This window comes from Topomyia yanbarensis, chromosome 3 (genome assembly GCF_030247195.1).
Source record: "Topomyia yanbarensis strain Yona2022 chromosome 3, ASM3024719v1, whole genome shotgun sequence".
Taxonomy (NCBI): domain Eukaryota; kingdom Metazoa; phylum Arthropoda; class Insecta; order Diptera; family Culicidae; genus Topomyia; species Topomyia yanbarensis.
The window spans coordinates 212,277,706-212,296,099 of NC_080672.1; the positions used below are offsets into that span (position 1 = coordinate 212,277,706).

The 18,394-nt window shown below is 41.4% G+C and overlaps 2 protein-coding genes across 7 annotated transcripts in view; both read left to right on the forward strand.

The window, feature by feature from the left end:
- The window catches only part of LOC131693122 (uncharacterized), a 1,060,243-nt gene that overhangs the window by 536,818 nt on the left and 505,031 nt on the right, over window positions 1–18,394 (forward strand). The window lies entirely within an intron of this gene.
- Window positions 248–7,450, forward strand: LOC131693124 (uncharacterized). Of its 3 annotated transcripts, XM_058980696.1 has the most exons (3): window positions 248–1,287; window positions 1,345–1,411; window positions 1,503–7,450. In XM_058980696.1, exon 3 carries the CDS (start codon window positions 3,789–3,791, stop codon window positions 5,808–5,810), a length of 2,022 nt encoding a protein of 673 aa, XP_058836679.1. In that variant the 5' UTR covers window positions 248–1,287; window positions 1,345–1,411; window positions 1,503–3,788; the 3' UTR covers window positions 5,811–7,450. The 3 variants fall into 3 exon arrangements, with proteins under 3 accessions (XP_058836679.1, XP_058836677.1, XP_058836678.1); XM_058980694.1 differs by having other exon boundaries at window positions 248–1,411; window positions 1,473–7,450; XM_058980695.1 differs by having other exon boundaries at window positions 1,345–7,450.

An 18,394-nucleotide genomic window follows, 5' to 3' on the forward strand; every position in this document is an offset into this window, starting at 1 on the left:
ATAGTTGAAAAATATAAAGAGAAATAAGTTGAATTTCACGGAAAAATGGCTTCTAAAAAAAGTTCTATTTCATGAAACTATAATTGAAATTTTAACCTGGTTAAAGGAATTTGTTCGTTTTTGAGTGTAGAATAATAAAACTAGAAAGATTTTTACTCATATTTGACTTCTAAATTTTTTTGAACTTATAAGTTTCGATTGTTTCTGTGTTGTAACGTCACGAACAAGGCATATTTATTCAGTTTATCCAAAAAATACAATTTTGTTCCAATATATATTCCGGATTCTCTTTGTATTCAAAAATACTTTTCCAAAAAGCCTCCAACTTCTTTTATTGGATGTGCGGAACAAAAGTTACAACAGGATACACTTTGCGTTGTAACGTCACGTAAATCAACTTTTATCAGCTGCTTAAATGATTTTTCAGATATAGTGTTAAAGCTTACTTCGAATGGTTTATTAAAACGCTTTCAAGTTCTTTCATAAACAGAAAATTATACTAGCGTGATATTCATAAATTCAGAATGTATATCCTCAAGTGCTTAAGGGGTTATATACCATCAACACACGCGACGTTTCAAGGATTTGACCCTCATTCTATAAATCTGTTTTAACTTTTTCAAATGAAATCTTTCATCAAACCTAATTATAGGTTCAGAAAATAAACAAATTTTTATATAAGATTCGATCTACAAAACTCGAATGCTCTGGGCGAGGTATTTTTAATAAACGATTGTACAACGTCACATTATATTTCATTAACTGTAGCGATCACGTGTATCAGAAGTCAAAATAACTTCCAAATTCAGTAACCCAAGTTCCCTGTTGCAAATATGTGTTTACTTCTTCCATTCCGTAGGAGGAATAATGAACACTAGGCGGCTAAAACGTACTATCCGCTCGCGCACGCACGTTTTTTCTCTTTCCAAATCTGTCTCACGATTGCACAAACTAGAGCAAGTGTCGGTCGCCGAACGGACCTCTTTGTCGTTGTCTTATCAACCGCCCGACCAGAAAAAACTATTTGAACGCAAGTGAGGGTATTGGCGCGTAATGGTATGATGCAAATGTTTCGAGAGGGAATGAGATAGCGATTCAGAATCAATTGTCCAAGAAGTTCGTTTTTCGAAATACGAGTTTTACTTCGGTAAAATTACGTACTTCCGGGTATCTAGAACCAAAAATCGTTTATCTGAGGGTTTAGGAATAGCTTCTCATCCATTTCAATCTAGACCGTGAAAGAGGCTAGAGTGCGTGTTAGTTAAATTTGTCCCGCGGTGTCGAAAGGTTTGTCCAGTTTAAAATGTGAGGTATCTTTAAAATCAAGTAATTATCTGTCCTTAGGTGTTGCGTTAGAGCTTAGCAGTAGGCAGTGCGGAGATTTGTGTGCGTTTGTAAAAAGTACAAAAAGGTAAATATCATTTATTGGTGCTATATTGCAAAAAGGACAATGCGTTCACGGTATCGCACAGCCGTGCGACGGCTTTTATTCTCCCATTTAGTTTGGTGCTATTCATCGGCTCACCACACCGCACAGTGGCGGGTCTTCAAACAAAAGTCGGACAAAACCTCAAATGTTACCTAAATTGGCTGAAAATCACAATTTAAGCTAATTTTGAGGTGCTGAGCTCATTTTTGATGTCAAAAGTCGTAAAATATTAAATACATTTTTCCATACAGTGTCATTGAACCTTTCTTATAACTATGATCACGTTTTCATGATAGATTTTCCGTTACTGTTCACCAATGTCAGCAATATCATAAAAAATGAAGAACACTACTTTAAATCCATTGTATAACGTGTTGGTTTACTGTAGATTGTCTAACTATTTTACACAAAACGCCATGCGCCTCCATATCAGCAACAAAGCTTCAAAATCTCCTTAAAACTTTTTGCGCACCTAGGCGCAGAACGAGACCATTATATTCGAAAAGTGGAGGTTATTTCCCATAGAATGTATACTATGTGACCGTTCCGAAATGATTCCGAAACTTGTACAGAATACATTAGTGAAAAAAGTATTTTTGATCTGACCATCTAAAACATATTAAAACTAAAAAGTCATAGTTCCAAGCAAAATTTACCAGATGTATTTTATTTACTAACCAAGCTCTTTCGTTCCTCTACACAATGAAACTAGTTGTGCTAAAATCGGACCAAAATCAAAAGAGCAACATGCATTTGAAGTGAACAGAGCAATGGTGGTTTCGGAAATGAAAATCATTATAAAGTCCGGACTTTGCTACGTTTAAACTCATGTTAAAAATCTTGTTCTTATCCAATGATCATAAAATTTTGAATATATATCATTCAATGTATGAGAAATTTAGGAAAAATATAAAATATCAATATTTCAAAAATAAATTTTTGAGGTTTTGGCCAGCCTCCAGCCACTGTGCACCGCCCCTTCGACCACCGACGCGGTTTAGACACAAGTGCTAGCTTTGGAAATTCTGGCGCTTCAACCAAAAATCAGAAGTGCGACGATTTCTGCAACGCTTTGCTCACTGGAGCTGCACGTCACAACCATCCGGTGTGCACGTTTTTTGTTGCTGGCAGCTTGTCCGGCGTACCGACAGTGCCAGCAGTTATCTAATCCTGTACGCCGGAAGACATCCGGAGATCCTTAATCGCCGCCTGCGCAGATTCATCACCGCCGGTATAGATACATCGCCGCCACCGCATCGCCGCATCAGGACAGTCTTCGCAGTAGTGCGAAAGTGAGTGGGCAAACAACGAGAAAAAGACTGTAAGTACAAGAACTATAAAATCCATGCGCATGGTTCGTTAAAGTTTAGCCGATACACGCACCCGGCAAACTAAAGTTCAACCGAATTATGGCACAATAGCCCGGTAGTGAATAGCGATCGCTCTCCGCACACAGTAGGGGACAGTAAAATTATAGGCAACACCATGTTAGGAAAAAAATAAATTAAGTTTATGAAAATGCCGGTTAAGTGAATAAATTAAAATGTTGATTGTAGTTTGTTGAATAATGTGTTGGTGTTAAAGAAATAGTATTAGCCATGTTCCCCAAGTAATTACGAATTTGAAGAGGTATCTCATGTTTCGCGTCGTTGTAGTTTTGTAGTTTTTTTGGTGATATTTACTCCAAGTTGGGCTACTTGGGAATCTTAGCCCCACCACTCGAGTCTCTTTTCGGTTTAGTTATTTGGGTTTTGAGGTATTCTTCCAGTGATGAGACAATACGAGTGGTGTTCTTAGGTATTTTGGGATAGGAAGGCGAACTTCTCTGGGTTTATTCGGGTAATTTGATGCATGAAACTGAGTACCTCTCGATTCAGTTGCGTCTGCTAGGTCGTTCCTCTAAACCTTCACTATATCGACCCGCCCTGAGGCTGGGTTTCTGGTCGGGCAACCCTAAAGCACGACAAGTGGTCCTCGAAAGAGGTGGCGCTTAAGCCATTTGTTCGGAAAGGTGGGACGATTGGGCAGATTGAATCCGTAGCAACGTCGTGCGCGCTAGATTTTGGCGCCCAACGTGGGGCCACGTTATTGGGTAATCTTAGGAAGCTAATCGTATTTTCTTGAGTAGGTTTCTCTGAGGTTGATCATATGGTTCCGGATTTTTCTTTTGGTCCTAATTCAAATAATAGACTATATTGCTGGCTACATTATAGTTTATTCTTCATAGGTTCTTTAAAGCTAGTTTCTTAATCTATGGTACAGATCGGATACTGGAGTGTTGTGAATGTCTTAATTGTAGTTTGTGTTTAGTGTTTCGAATATTTGTGTTTTATCTTTATTGGAAGATCGAGCGTTCATTATGGAGAACAGATTTCCCAACGCATATCATCTGACAAACGATGAGGTGGATTACGAATTGATAATTCGGGGTAGACTAGAGGAGACGAGATGGGATCTGGAGGGCAAATGTCAATTTCTCGGGAAACTGTTTCGAACAGATGCCCGAAGGAATCGTGAATACCGTTCACAATATACAATTTATCAGGAATACAACCATATATTGGCGAAAGTGGACTTTTTCGGGAGGAAGTTGGATAGAGAACCCGACGACCGGCTAATTTCTCGCCTTAAGCACTATTTGCTAAGGGTGACGAGGTGCAAAACTCCTGATCCTTTCTCAGAAATAATGCGAAGGGATCTTGTAGATAAAATTCACACTCTTTTGATCAGGTCTAACGAAAAGGGGGGTCCCGTTAAGCAGAGTAGAAAGTTAGCCTCCGAAAAACACGAACGACCGGTGCACAATGCATACGCGGTTGATTTTGACAGGCCAGAAAGCCAGGATTGGGAGGCTATGGAGTCCCAGTCAGAACTTTTGTATCCTCAATCGCTTCCCAGGTCGGTAGAAGAGTGTCCACAACAAATTAATCGAAGTGATGAATTGCTAGCCCGAATAGCGGAATTAGAGCATGAAATCGCGAAGGTGAACAGGGCGAATCAGCGGAAATTGAACGCTCCTATCGAGAATGATACCGACAACACCAGATTCGATCAGCCCTTCTACTCAGGACACGGAATGATCGAGTCGAACTATCTGCACAGCGATTGGCACGAATCTTGTGTACGGGATGGTTTGACGAATAGTTGGGTTGAAGATCATAGTAGGGATTGCCGGGCGGACGAGATTGCGAGGGGAAGGCAGCAATTGTATCGCTTTCCTGAAGAGTTTGGGCATAATGATAGGGAGAACAGGCAAGGGCGAAGCGGTAGAGTAGAGCGTAAGTTTCAACGTAGTGAAGGAGATTGTTTACATGACAGTTTGCAGTCTGGCTATTCATCGAGTTCAGAAGAAGTCGGCGATGACCAAGATTGTCCCTCTCGTTCGTTCTACGAGCGCTCGAGAGAGACGAATCATGAAGTGGGATATTCGGGATCGTCGTATTTTGATACCGACGAATTAGATCGCACTCGGAATCAGTACGAAGATGATTTGGAGTCGTATAAGCCTTTGAATACGAACATAACCGAGCCGATTCGATTGGATACAGTGCCGAATGAAGCAGGCAGTACGGATGAGCATAGTGACACTGATGAACTATGGGAGACTGGTTTAACTGGTGGTTCTACGAAGTTTGGAGGACGGGAAATCTACTCGTGTATCGATAAGATATTAAACAATGTAGCTATTCCCGTGATAGACCCTATGCTCAGTGATAGTTTAGTCATCGAGGAGACATGGGACGGTTTGATGTTAGGAATTAGTCCGGTTCCAAGTGAGGGTAGTAACCGTATTGCTCACTTAATCCTTACTTCAGGATCGAAAGTAGAGGAAAACGGTTTTTGCGGGATCGTCGGCAAAAATTCGGGGAAAAGCGGCAAAGAATCTGGCGAAGGGTTGTCTGTACCCTCGAAGTGTGAAACTGCCGAATCGCAAAACACATTACTGGAGAATGCGAAGATCGATCGAGATGTTAAGAAACAGGGCAGAATTCCGTCGTTAGTCAAGAGCGAGTCGTGTCCAATACGACGACGAAGGGTTTTGGTTTCAGATGGTCGTGCATATTGCCGCCTTCGAGATTCACTCGTCACTGAGGATGTTCAGTCGAGAAACCAGAAAAGGTTCTACAAAAAATCTGGCTATGTTAACTATAATACCTACTCTGTGAAAGAAGGGATTCCTGCGAACAATTTGGAGCAATCGGGCAAGGGAAAATTGTATGTTTCGGTGTTAGCATTTAAATACGTGCTGGCTGATGCAAAGTGGGTTAAGGGAGCACATTGCTACGATATTGAGGATTTGAGTGGGAAGCGGCCTACGATACTCAACTTCAAATACCGCAGAAAACTCTACCCACCCAATTCCTCCCTCTCTCCCACTTAAGAGAATTAAAAAATTCGAGCTATGTATCTCTCATTTGTTGAGTAGAGACAATTGCGCCATGACGCGAAAGCTCTGGTTGCGGAAAATACTGTTCCACCGTTTGTAAGGCTCTGCACTGTTCTTAGCACAGCTGCAGCCCCCACAACAACTTTAATTTACTGGGGGATCCTTGCGAAAGCTCAAGAGGCCTTACAAATCTGGTTGGAAACAGTTAATTTAATTTCGGGAAATAAGCTTCGTTCCCCCTCACTAGTTACTACTGCACGTATAGCTATCCCCTCGACCAGAAGTCAGAGAGAGTTCACGGCGCAAGCCTGAACGATGATCTACCAAACCAGAAACTCCGAGCCAAAGTGGCGTTGAAGAGGAGTACCTGTAATGGGAAACACATCGCGAGTCCAAGACTGGGGATGCTTGGATGATGACCGTGCAAGACTCGGAGGACTTTCCAGTGTAAGGTCGATGACGAGCAAACCCGAGTGAATCGAGCTGGCAGTATCAACTAGGAAGAGGGAAAGTTACGTATTTTCTTAAGGAAATTCAAGAGGGAAAGTATTCGAACAGGTTGGCCTGCCTGTCGAGAGAGGAGTCGATATCTTCCCCGGGGCCGAGACTAAGACGAATAGGGTGTTGTGCTAATCACAATCACCCACCCTCCCCCGTATTTCTGTAAATAATTCCCGTTCGGATTAAATGATGTTAGTGTTTTTACAACTACATCGAGTCGTATACTCTATGTTAGTACCTAACGCTAACATATATTGAAATTTACCTGCTAATTAGGTCTATATTTTGTTAAAATGGAATTATTTTGTTATTTATATGCATGCAATTTATTTATTTATAATTATTTATTAGTGAAATATTTATTTGTTCAGTTATTTCATGTTATTTATTTATTTAATGTTTAGTTATTCATTTTGGTGTAGAATATTTGTTATTTGGGAAATTTACGGGGGAAATTTTATGGTAACTTATGGCGTCATTCTGGATGGAAATATGGTCCTTGTCGCTGTCCGGTTGCTCCTAAAATGTAAAACTTACCATTAGAACCAGTTCAATAGACCCACCTGCAATCGGAATCCAACTTCCCTCCTTCCGCTGGTTTCTTCAAAACCAGTTCCCGTATGGTATATTCCTGTGGGGTGGGTTGGCCGTCGACACCCGTCCATCTCCCTAGAAGCTACCTAATAAATAAAAACAAAACCAAATTTAGTTACCGTTTTTCGTGTAATCCACCGTTTGCAGGACAGGTTTTGTGCACAAATTACCTGGAAACGTTCCATTAATATTCCGATCTACCTAAAACACAACCGATTACAATATTTACTTTTTGTTTTGACATTTCTAGTCGCGACCGGGTTGGTGGTTCAATGTGTGGAGCTTTCATAGGGCTGCCAACTTTTTACCTACACTTTCGTTAAGTTTTTCGTTTTTAAGTTTCGGCGTGAGAAACATAATGTAAAGTGGGAGTAGGGTAATGTAGGGTATGTTGTTTCAGTTTGTGTGTTCATATGGTCGGACAAGTTCCGGCGTTGCCTACGCAGCTGAAATAATTGATTCTGTTTTGGGGAAATATTATGGTAGATTTCTCACTGGCCGATGCATTTCGGTGTTAGAGTTACTGCTAGGGGTACGGATATGGGTTTATTGCGTTTTGTCGTTTCGAGATTTTTGACCAAGAAATATTTTGGGGTTTTCTCGGAAGACTGTGCGGTAAATTGGATGTAGGGATACCTTTCCATTGAATTGGAGTAGTCCCGAAATCTGGTGAGCCTGTTATTGTGTGATATGGAGTTATGCGTTTTGTCCATTTGAGAGTGTTGACCAAAGAATTTATTGGGGTTCTCTCGAAGGCAAAACAGTGCGGTGAGTTTAACTTAGGGATACCTTTCCATTAGATTGGAGTAGTCCCGAGGTTGAATGAACCTGTTATTTAAGGTTTCGTTATGTGTGTCATTGAGGTTTAATGTTTGTATTGTATGGGGTTAAGCTTGATCTTGAATTGAGAAATTTTAGATTCAATGCTATTTTGGGAATTTTGTATGTGCCTGAGTGTTTGATGTTTGAACCGCCAACAAGGAAACGAAAGAGATGTCAGACCCACTCAGTATTTCTGTACGATATATGAACTGATCATTTGTAAATATTTTGTATATAGTAATCTTAAGTTACTATATGGTGATTGCTTGTAATGTGTAAGTCTTCAATGTGTTATTTTGCTTCTTCTTTACGGTTTACCGTTACGAAAATTTGGTTTCACTCCTTCAACCAAATTTTCGTAAAATAAGCTGGGGTGTTATGTAGCGATCACGTGTATCAGAAGTCAAAATAACTTCCAAATTCAGTAACCCAAGTTCCCTGTTGCAAATATGTGTTTACTTCTTCCATTCCGTAGGAGGAATAATGAACACTAGGCGGCTAAAACGTACTATCCGCTCGCGCACGCACGTTTTTTCTCTTTCCCAATCTGTCTCACGATTGCACAAACTAGAGCAAGTGTCGGTCGCCGAACGGACCTCTTTGTCGTTGTCTTATCAACCGCCCGACCAGAAAAAAACTATTTGAACGCAAGTGAGGGTATTGGCGCGTAATGGTATGATGCAAATGTTTCGAGATGGAATGAGATAGCGATTCAGAATCAATTGTCCAAGAAGTTCGTTTTTCGAAATACGAGTTTTACTTCGGTAAAATTACGTACTTCCGGGTATCTAGAACCAAAAATCGTTTATCTGAGGGTTTAGGAATAGCTTCTCATCCATTTCAATCTAGACCGTGAAAGAGGCTAGAGTGCGTGTTAGTTAAATTTGTCCCGCGGTGTCGAAAGGTTTGTCCAGTTTAAAATGTGAGGTATCTTTAAAATCAAGTAATTATCTGTCCTTAGGTGTTGCGTTAGAGCTTAGCAGTAGGCAGTGCGGAGATTTGTGTGCGTTTGTAAAAAGTACAAAAAGGTAAATATCATTCATTGGTGCTATATTGCAAAAAGGACAATGCGTTCACGGTATCGCACAGCCGTGCGACGGCTTTTATTCTCCCATTTAGTTTGGTGCTATTCATCGGCTCACCACACCGCCCCTTCGACCACCGACGCGGTCTAGACACAAGTGCTAGCTTTGGAAATTCTGGCGCTTCAACCAAAAATCAGAAGTGCGACGATTTCTGCAACGCTTTGCTCACTGGAGCTGCACGTCACAACCATCCGGTGTGCACGTTTTTTGTTGCTGGCAGCTTGTCCGGCGTACCGACAGTGCCAGCAGTTATCTAATCCTGCACGCCGGAAGACATCCGGAGATCCTTAATCGCCGCCTGCGCAGATTCATCACCGCCGGTATAGATACATCGCCGCCACCGCATCGCCGCATCAGGACAGTCTTCGCAGTAGTGCGAAAGTGAGTGGGCAAACAACGAGAAAAAGACTGTAAGTACAAGAACTATAAAATCCATGCGCATGGTTCGTTAAAGTTTAGCCGATACACGCACCCGGCAAACTAAAGTTCAACCGAATTATGGCACAATAGCCCGGTAGTGAATAGCGATCGCTCTCCGCACACAGTAGGGGACAGTAAAATTATAGACAACACCATGTTAGGAAAAAAATAAATTAAGTTTATGAAAATGCCGGTTAAGTGAATAAATTAAAATGTTGATTGTAGTTTGTTGAATAATGTGTTGGTGTTAAAGAAATAGTATTAGCCATGTTCCCCAAGTAATTACGAATTTGAAGAGGTATCTCATGTTTCGCGTCGTTGTAGTTTTGTAGTTTTTTTGGTGATATTTACTCCAAGTTGGGCTACTTGGGAATCTTAGCCCCACCACTCGAGTCTCTTTTCGGTTTAGTTATTTGGGTTTTGAGGTATTCTTCCAGTGATGAGACAATACGAGTGGTGTTCTTAGGTATTTTGGGATAGGAAGGCGAACTTCTCTGGGTTTATTCGGGTAATTTGATGCATGAAACTGTTGCGTCGATTCAGTTGCGTCTGCTAGGTCGTCCCTCTAAACCTTCACTATATCGACCCGCCCTGAGGCTGGGTTTCTGGTCGGGCAACCCTAAAGCACGACAAGTGGTCCTCGAAAGAGGTGGCGCTTAAGCCATTTGTTCGGAAAGGTGGGACGATTGGGCAGATTGAATCCGTAGCAACGTCGTGCGCGACCCTCCGGCTATCGCGCGAATGGCTTCCCGAATGAGCAACCGCTGGTGCTGGAAAAAATTTCGCTAGAGTTTCGGAAGGTGTTGCACAAAATACAACGGCGCGAGTGCCGGAGGGTTAAAGTTCACTTCCGCTGTATTCTCCTCGACGCTGGCTGGTCATATGATATGTTTCGATGCAATCGCGCTAACAGCAACGTAGTCCAGGACATGCGTTGGAAGGTTGTGAGGGAATTTCCGAGTTTTGTACTTGGGGTAGTATTTAGGCATGAATATTAATTCGTTCCCTGAATACTTCTTTCCTTCCAGCAATCAACCAATTACACACTTCGCTATCTTCGACGAGCCGCCTGTTATAAGGTTGTCCACGACTACAGTTGTAGTCGCACGTGCTGTCAGTCAGGAACCAACCAATTCTTCCGTTACAAACCGAAATACATCGTTGAAGCAGCTACATCATCGAATTACTTGTGGTATTAAATCCGTTATGGACGATTATCTATTCGAATTTACGGGAGATTGCAACGCAACAGTTGGGGCTACGGAGACCTTTCTGGTTGACCACACTAAATCGTTTCAATTGCTTAGAGTCGGATAAAAAGGATTTGGCTATGGTCATGGTCTCAAATGAGCACGAAAAAGATAGATGGAGAGTGTTTGTTGGAGCTTGCCGACATTTTAAATTCCGTCGAATCAACGACTGGATGTAACACATCCTTTCGTAACATCACGGTTATGTGACGTGTTCTTTTTCCCTGAATATTTGTAACTAGGGGCCGTACACAAATGACGTAGCTTTTTTCGGCGATTTTTTACCCCTCCCTCCCCCCTCGTAGCATTTGGTCACAAAATTCTAACCTCCCCCTCGTAAATAACGTAGCATTTACCTACCCCCTCCCCCTCGTCTCATGCAAAGCGCCCGGGCGATGAAAAAAAATTACATGTTTTTCAATTATTTTAAATACAGCAAATTGCGTGCAAAAATTTAAATTATTAAATTTTGTGTGGTTGAATTCGAAGTGAAAAGTTAATTCAGCTTCCTAACTAAGTCTACTAGTTAGCAACATTAGCTTAGTAGCAAGTTAAATCCGCATACAAAATCTTTTCGTATTTTTGCGAAGTTGTAATTTCGCGAATCGTAAAATTTACCTCGTAATTTACCGAATCGTAAAATTTACCTAAAGTAACTTGTTTGAATTTAAATTTATTTCTCTTGGGAATCGAGGATCATTAAATTCTTTTATCAAACAATGGGTTTTTAACTTAATGCTACGTCGCACAACTTCTAACCCTCCCCTCCACCTTGTCACACTTCGTCACAAATTTGGTATACCCTCCCTACCCCCCAAAATGCTACGTCATTTATGCATGGCCCCCTATAACTTTTTTATAAAATCTTCATCCGGTCGTCTCCCCAAGCAAAAAGTAACTATAACATATACAATACTTCAGTGTACCGAGCCCTATCGATTGTCTGGCGCTTAAATTGTGCTCGCTTCCTCATATAAATCCACTTGTTGGAGCCTAACGATACAAATATTATACTATAAACTCGGATCGGGAACCTGATTCCAAATTAAACAATGCAATACTGCCAGTTTATTTTCTACCATATTGAGCCGTATCAAATAAATAAATGTGTCAAATGGCTCAAATCTATCTATAACAGAAAAAATATTCTTGGTTTGATCGATTATTTCCACCACAATTTAAAAAATAAACTGTGTCGTGATTTTCGGACAACCCCATATGTTTATTCGAGTAAAATATCATTAACATGGCTATTTGTAATAAATATTTAAAATTTCACTCAAAGCAATAGCACCAGCGTGATTTACAGAGTTATAGAAAAGTTGAAGGTTTTCGTGACGTTACAACGCAATGAGATATCGCTTTTCCTGAGAAAGGAGCGTTGTAACGTCGCGAAAGTAAAAGATGCTCAAAAAGAAACAAAACAATAAACTTTATATTTAATCACACCTAATTATTCGTAAGTTATTTAGAAATACTTAATAGAAGATTGGTTCTTGATAAAAAATCTTATAGAGCAGATTCACAAAATTAAAAAACTTTTAATGAAATACGCTGAAGGTTCTAATTTGTGACGCGTTGTAACGTCACGTTACATTATTGGTCATAAAACAACCCTCTTCCAGTTTATTCAGTTTATATCGATTGGATCTTTCGTGAAATTTTGTCTACTTTCTGAATATGTAATAAGTTTTGATGTAGGCGTTTATTTGATAATGTTATAACATATTTATGGAATGAAGATTCGTCAAATCGTTGTAACGTCACGAAAGAATATGTAAAATGCAGTTTTTCATTGCGCTCACTGAATTTTTTTAAACTACCGTCATCGGGAGTTACTTTACGCCGCGGGGGCTCCTTTGTGTCAAAATTAAAGAATGATACTTGAGCTTCTAGTTCAAATTTAACGTTCTATTTTGACTAAAACAAAACATAGTGTTATTCGCTGGTTATGATATAATAGCTGGTTCGTACAATATAACATTATGGAAATGTCTTTCATTCTTATTACACTTGGTAAGTATACATAAGAGCACCTTTTTGCATTCATCGCGGTATCGGTTTGAATCGGAGTTTTCTATGTGATCGCACTCCACAACCCGTAACTCCGGAGCCGGAAGTCGGATGGAGATAAAATTTATTATCAGTTTCCGGGGACGCAACACCTTTCATTTGAGACTAAGTTTGTAACGGATTACTTGCGCACACAACAGTCGACAACTTAAGCGCCACTTCCGTTAGGAAAGCTGCCGACGCATGACGATAGTCCGGCCAGAGACTCTATCCACAAGGCGGGTATGTTAAAAAGGCTCAAACACCGTTCTTACTAAGCTAATCCACCGACGAGACCCCAAAACAATAGCCAAACCGAATTAGTTCATTGAGAAATTCTTTCGCGTAAAAATCTAACAATAAAAAGTAAAACGAACGAACCGCGCACTTTAGTCGAGATGGTCATAAACCCTCAAAGAGATAAATAGACACTATAGAGCGGTATAACATATCTATTTTGCTATGGGTGCGTTTTCTTGTCCCGGGACGCTTAGATCTTTGTACATATTTGGTCTCTTTCCCTTAACTTCTTCTAAATCTACCACACGCTGATCTGATACGATGCAGTCTGATGCCGGTAGTATCCTTCCCTCGCTGACGATGCAATCTCAGTCGTACTTACTGCTCGCTTAGTGACTCCGCGCACGACCATGCGCCTGCAACATATCGCCCAGTTCTGCCTAGCGGTTGACGATTTACCTGGACGACGAGGGTGCCCGTGTGATGGCAATGAGCACGAGAATTTGTCGGACTGTTCTCCGTCGTATACGCCCGACGGAATGCTACCGGCGAGGTACCGTCTTAACGTCACAGGATGGTGAATTTGGAGACGTTGGATCGGAGCGTAATTGCTGCTAGGCGGTGATTGGCTGGTTGGCGGGTTTTCCGATCTGCTCAGGCGGAAGTTGGCTGGGTGGGGCTCCCAGAGAAAAAAGATCATTGGTTTATACCAACAGCACGTGGTAACCAAAAGCGTCTACTTACGCACTACGTACAGCATCTGCGCACTAAATATGCTGTTTTATCAGTTTTCTAATTAGCGGATGCTATTTCAATTTTTAATTAAACATTAGCTTCGAATCTTCTCGTGTGAACTTTCTTCAACTGCCAATCTAATACTTTTTGGTAACGCTTTGCACTTATCCCCAACTGATGGCTTCAGCAATCTCTTTTCAAGTGAGAACAAATACCCTTTTTTGGTATAGTGGCGTGATTCCCGAAACACAAAAGAGTTGCCCATCTCACTCACTCTGTCTGGCAAGTCTACCTAACGTGATCGTTTAGATCCTCGTTGGAGTTATTCTCTTGGTGGTTCATCGGGTGGAAAAGGCAAAGGAGGGTGAGGTGGAGCCTTACGTGTTAAGTTAAACTTTTCCGTGAGCCGCAGCTTTCCTGTTGACGGAGAGATGGCGCAGTAAGCAATGCTGTCAGTGTGATACCGACCGGTATATTCTATCTCGTTACATATTCGTTTTTTTTTATTCATTTCGTTTATTTGATAGGCACAAATGCGTTAGCTTGGCGGTGCCAAATGCTTATGTTTTTACATTTTGGATTTCTTAAAACTAGGAGGTTACAATGTTGAAATATTTTTTTACAAAGGAAAAATAAAGTTTACAGCTATCTTAAGACTAGAAATAAGATTCAATATACAAGAGAGGGCCAAAAGATTTTTTTATGAAAAAATTTAAAACAAGGGATTCACTTTGATATACAAGAGAGGAAGTAATAGTATTTTACGAAATATTTTACGGTTATCTTAAAACTAACAATATAGTTTAGTACACAAAAGGGGGAACAAATATTTATGAGAAGTTTCACAGAAATTTTAAAACTAGGGATTCAATTCTATTTACAAAATGGAGGACAAGAGTTTCAATAAAGAGTAAAAATTATAGCTATCTTAAAACTAGGAATACAGAATACTAATTTGAATTTTTTAACTAAAACTTATGCTTGGTCAAGATATTCAGAGGGTGGCTTATTTCCGCATCAGTGTAGCAGCAGTTGTATCAAGGACAGGGGAGAGACAGGGAAAGAAGGGCAAAACTTGCAACTTTCGCTCGAAGGGGGGGGGGGAGGTGGATCAGCGAAATAAATTTGCGCCTCAGTCTAGTAAGTCGTCGAGTACCGGATTGGCGGATGGTATTCTTCGGACCCGCGGGGAATCCTTCAAAAGTCATCGGACCTCGAGTCGCTCTCGCTTCAGTTTCCTTCTATGTAGGCGTAGTGGTAAGGGCGACGGCGGTTACATAGTGGCACTCTGGAGCTGATCGGTTCCACAAGGCAGGAGTAAACTCTAAAAACGAGAAATAAAAGAGAGGGGCTAAATTGGGATATTTATCGTTTTTATGAAAGTATAAATAAGGGACATATAGGGGAAATCACGAGTTGCCAGCATATCTCGGACTGGTACATTGGGTGGTCTACCTCGGGCCCGAAGGGATTCCTTTAACTGAGACCTGGCGTCATAATACCCGGCGCATACCCAGACAACGTGTTCGATGTCGTGATAGCCCTCGTCACAAGCGCACAGACTACTCTCCGCAAGCCCAATACGCCGCAAATGCGCATTCATGGTGTAGTGATTGGACATAAGTCGGGACATTACGCGAATAAAATCCCGACCCACATCCATCCCCCCGAACCAAGGCTTCGTTGATACCTTTGGGATAATCGAATGTAGCCATCGTCCAAGTTCCCCGTTGCTCCACGAGGTTTGCCAACTGTTGAGCGTCCTCTGACGACAAATACTAAAAAATTCGTTGAAGCAGATTGGTCTTTCGTATATGTCACCATTTAATGCGCCCGCCTTTGCTAATGAGTCGGCCTTTTCATTGCCCGGGATAGAACAATGAGAGGGGACCCAAACAAAGGTAATCTGATAAGATTTTTCAGATAACGTACACAAGGACTCCTGTATCATCCCCAGAAAATACGGGAGTTGCTTTTTAGGCTTCACCGCACGAAGAGCCTCGATAGAGCTGAGGCTGTCCGAAACGATGAAGTAGTGATCTGTGGGCAGAGTGTCGATGATCCCAAGGGTGTACTGAATTGCAGCTAACTCTGCGACGTAAACTGAAGCGGGATCATTGAGCTTGAATGAAGCGGTGATAGTATTGTTGAAGATACCGAAGCCAGTGGACCCATCGAGATTTGATCCGTCAGTGTAGAACATTTTGTCACAGTCGACTTCTCGGAATTTATTATAAAATATATTGGGGATCACTTGCGGGCGTATATGGTCCGGGATTCCACGAATCTCTTCCTGCATGGATGTGTCGAAGAATACAGTAGAATCAGAAGTATCTAGGAAACGGACACGGTTGGGATTGTACGAAGAAGGATTGATGCTCTGTGCCATGTAGTCGAAGTACAAGGACATAAAACGGGTTTGAGAATTAAGCTCGACGAGCCTCTCGAAATTTTGAATTACCAACGGGTTCAGAATGTCGCATCGGATGAGCAATCGATATGAGAGTTCCCAAAATCGATTTTTTAGCGGAAGAACGCCCGCCAGCACTTCGAGACTCATCGTATGTGTCGAGTGCATGCAACCCAAGGCAATGCGCAAGCAACGATACTGGATTCTCTCCAGTTTGATGAAGTGTATGTTCGCAGCGGAGCGGAAACAGAAACACCCGTACTCCATCACCGACAATATCGTTGTTTGGTACAACCTGATCAGGTCTCCTGGGTGAGCACCCCACCATGTTCCAGTTATTGTTCGGAGAAAATTGATCCTTTGTTGGCATTTCTGTTTCAGATACCTAATGTGACATCCCCAGGTACCTTTAGAGTCGAACCAGACCCCGAGATATTTAAATGTGAAAACCTGGTTGATCGTTGCACCCATTAATAAAAGCTGGAGTTGCGCCGGCTCACGCTTCCTAGAAAAAACAACCAACTCAGTTTTCTCCGTGGAGAACTCAATACCCAGCTGAAGAGCCCAAGCAGACAAATTGTCCAAGGTATTTTGTAATGGTCCTTGCAAGTCGGCAGCTTTGGGCCCTGTAACAGAGACCACCCCGTCGCACAGTGGCCGGAGGCTGGCCAAAACCTCAAAAATTTATTTTTGAAATATTGATATTTTATATTTTTCCTAAATTTCTCATGTATTGAATGATGAATATTCAAAATTTTATGATCATTGGATAAGAATACGATTTTTAACATGAGTTTAAACGTACCAAAGTCCGGATTTTTTAATGATTTTCATTTCCGAAACCACCATTGCTCTGTTCACTTCAAATGCATGTTGCTCTGTTGATTTTGGTCCGATTTTAGCACAACTAGTTTCATTGTATAGAGGAACGAAAGAACTTGGTTAGTGAGTAAAATATATTTGGTAAATTTGCTTGGAACTATGACTTTTTAGTTTAAATATGTTTAAGGTGGTCAGATCAAAAATACTTTGTTCACTAATGTATTCTGTACAAATTTCGGAATCATTTCGGAACGGTCACATAGTATACATTCTATGTGAAATTACCTCTACTTTTCGAATATCATGGTCTCGTTCTGCGCATAGGTGCGCAAAAAGGTTTAAGGAGATTGTGAAGCTTTGTTGCTGATATGGAGACGCATGGTGTTTTGTGTAAAATAGTTAGACAATCTACAGTAAACCAACACGTTCAACCATGGTTTTTAAGTAGTGTTCTTCATTTTTTATGATATTGTTGACATTAGTGAACAGTAACGGAAAAACTATCATGAAAACGGGATCATAGTTATAAGAAAGGTTCAATGACACTGTATGGAAAAATACATTTAATATTTTACGACTTTTGACTTCAAAAATGAGCTCAGCACCTCAAAATTAGCTTAAATTGTGATTTTCAGCCAAATTAGGTAACATTTGAGGTTTTGTCCGACTTTTGTTTGATGAGCCGCCACTGTGCGTCGTCTGCAAGTTGCCTTAGCGTGCATGAATTGGCAAGACAATCGTCAATGTCATTCACGTAAAAATTGTAGAGCAGGGGACTTAGACATGAGCCCTGGGGAAGACCCATGTAGCTAAATCGCGATGTTGTTAAATCGCCATGCGAAAAGTGCATGTGCTTTTCAGACACCAGGTTTAGCAAAAAGTTATTTAAAATTGGCGAAAGACCATGCTGGTGCAGCTTCTCTGACAGAATGTTGATAGAAACTGAGTCAAAAGCCCCCTTAATATCCAAGAAGACTGATGCCATCTGCTCTTTGTTAGCATAGGCCATTTGGATTTCTGTAGAAAGCAACGCAAGGCAATCGTTCGTCCCTTTGCCTTTGCGGAAGCCAAATTGTGTATCTGACAGTAAGCCATTTGTTTCAACTCAATTGTCGAGGCGAAACAAGATCATTTTCTCGAATAACTTCTGAATACAGGACAGCATCGCAATCGGCCGATACGAGTTGTGGTCGATTTGAATATTCCACGTTCTCGTTGGTACTATTACGATTACGCATACGTCGAGCCGTACCCCAAAGAGTGCTCATCGCTGTTTCTCTCGTTAACCCGTCGACGAACCGGCGCCAATAACTGCGTTTTTTGGCTTTCATTAGACTCTTCATTCGCCTTTCTAACGACGCGTACTGTTGATAGCTAACGGGTAACCCGTCTTGCCGGAAGGCCTTATATGCAGTGGACTTTTCCGCGTACAGCTCTGAGCACTCTTTATTCAACCACAGGGTGGGAGACCGTCCATGGGTATTCGCGCTGGGTACTGGTTTAGTCTGAGCTTGATTCGCACTGTCGAGAATCAAGCCAGCCAAAAACCTGTACTCTTCCTCCGGAGGAAGTTCTTGAGTGGATTCGATTTTAACGGATATCGCGGTCGCGTAACTCTTCCAATCAATGTTCCGTGTGAGGTCATAT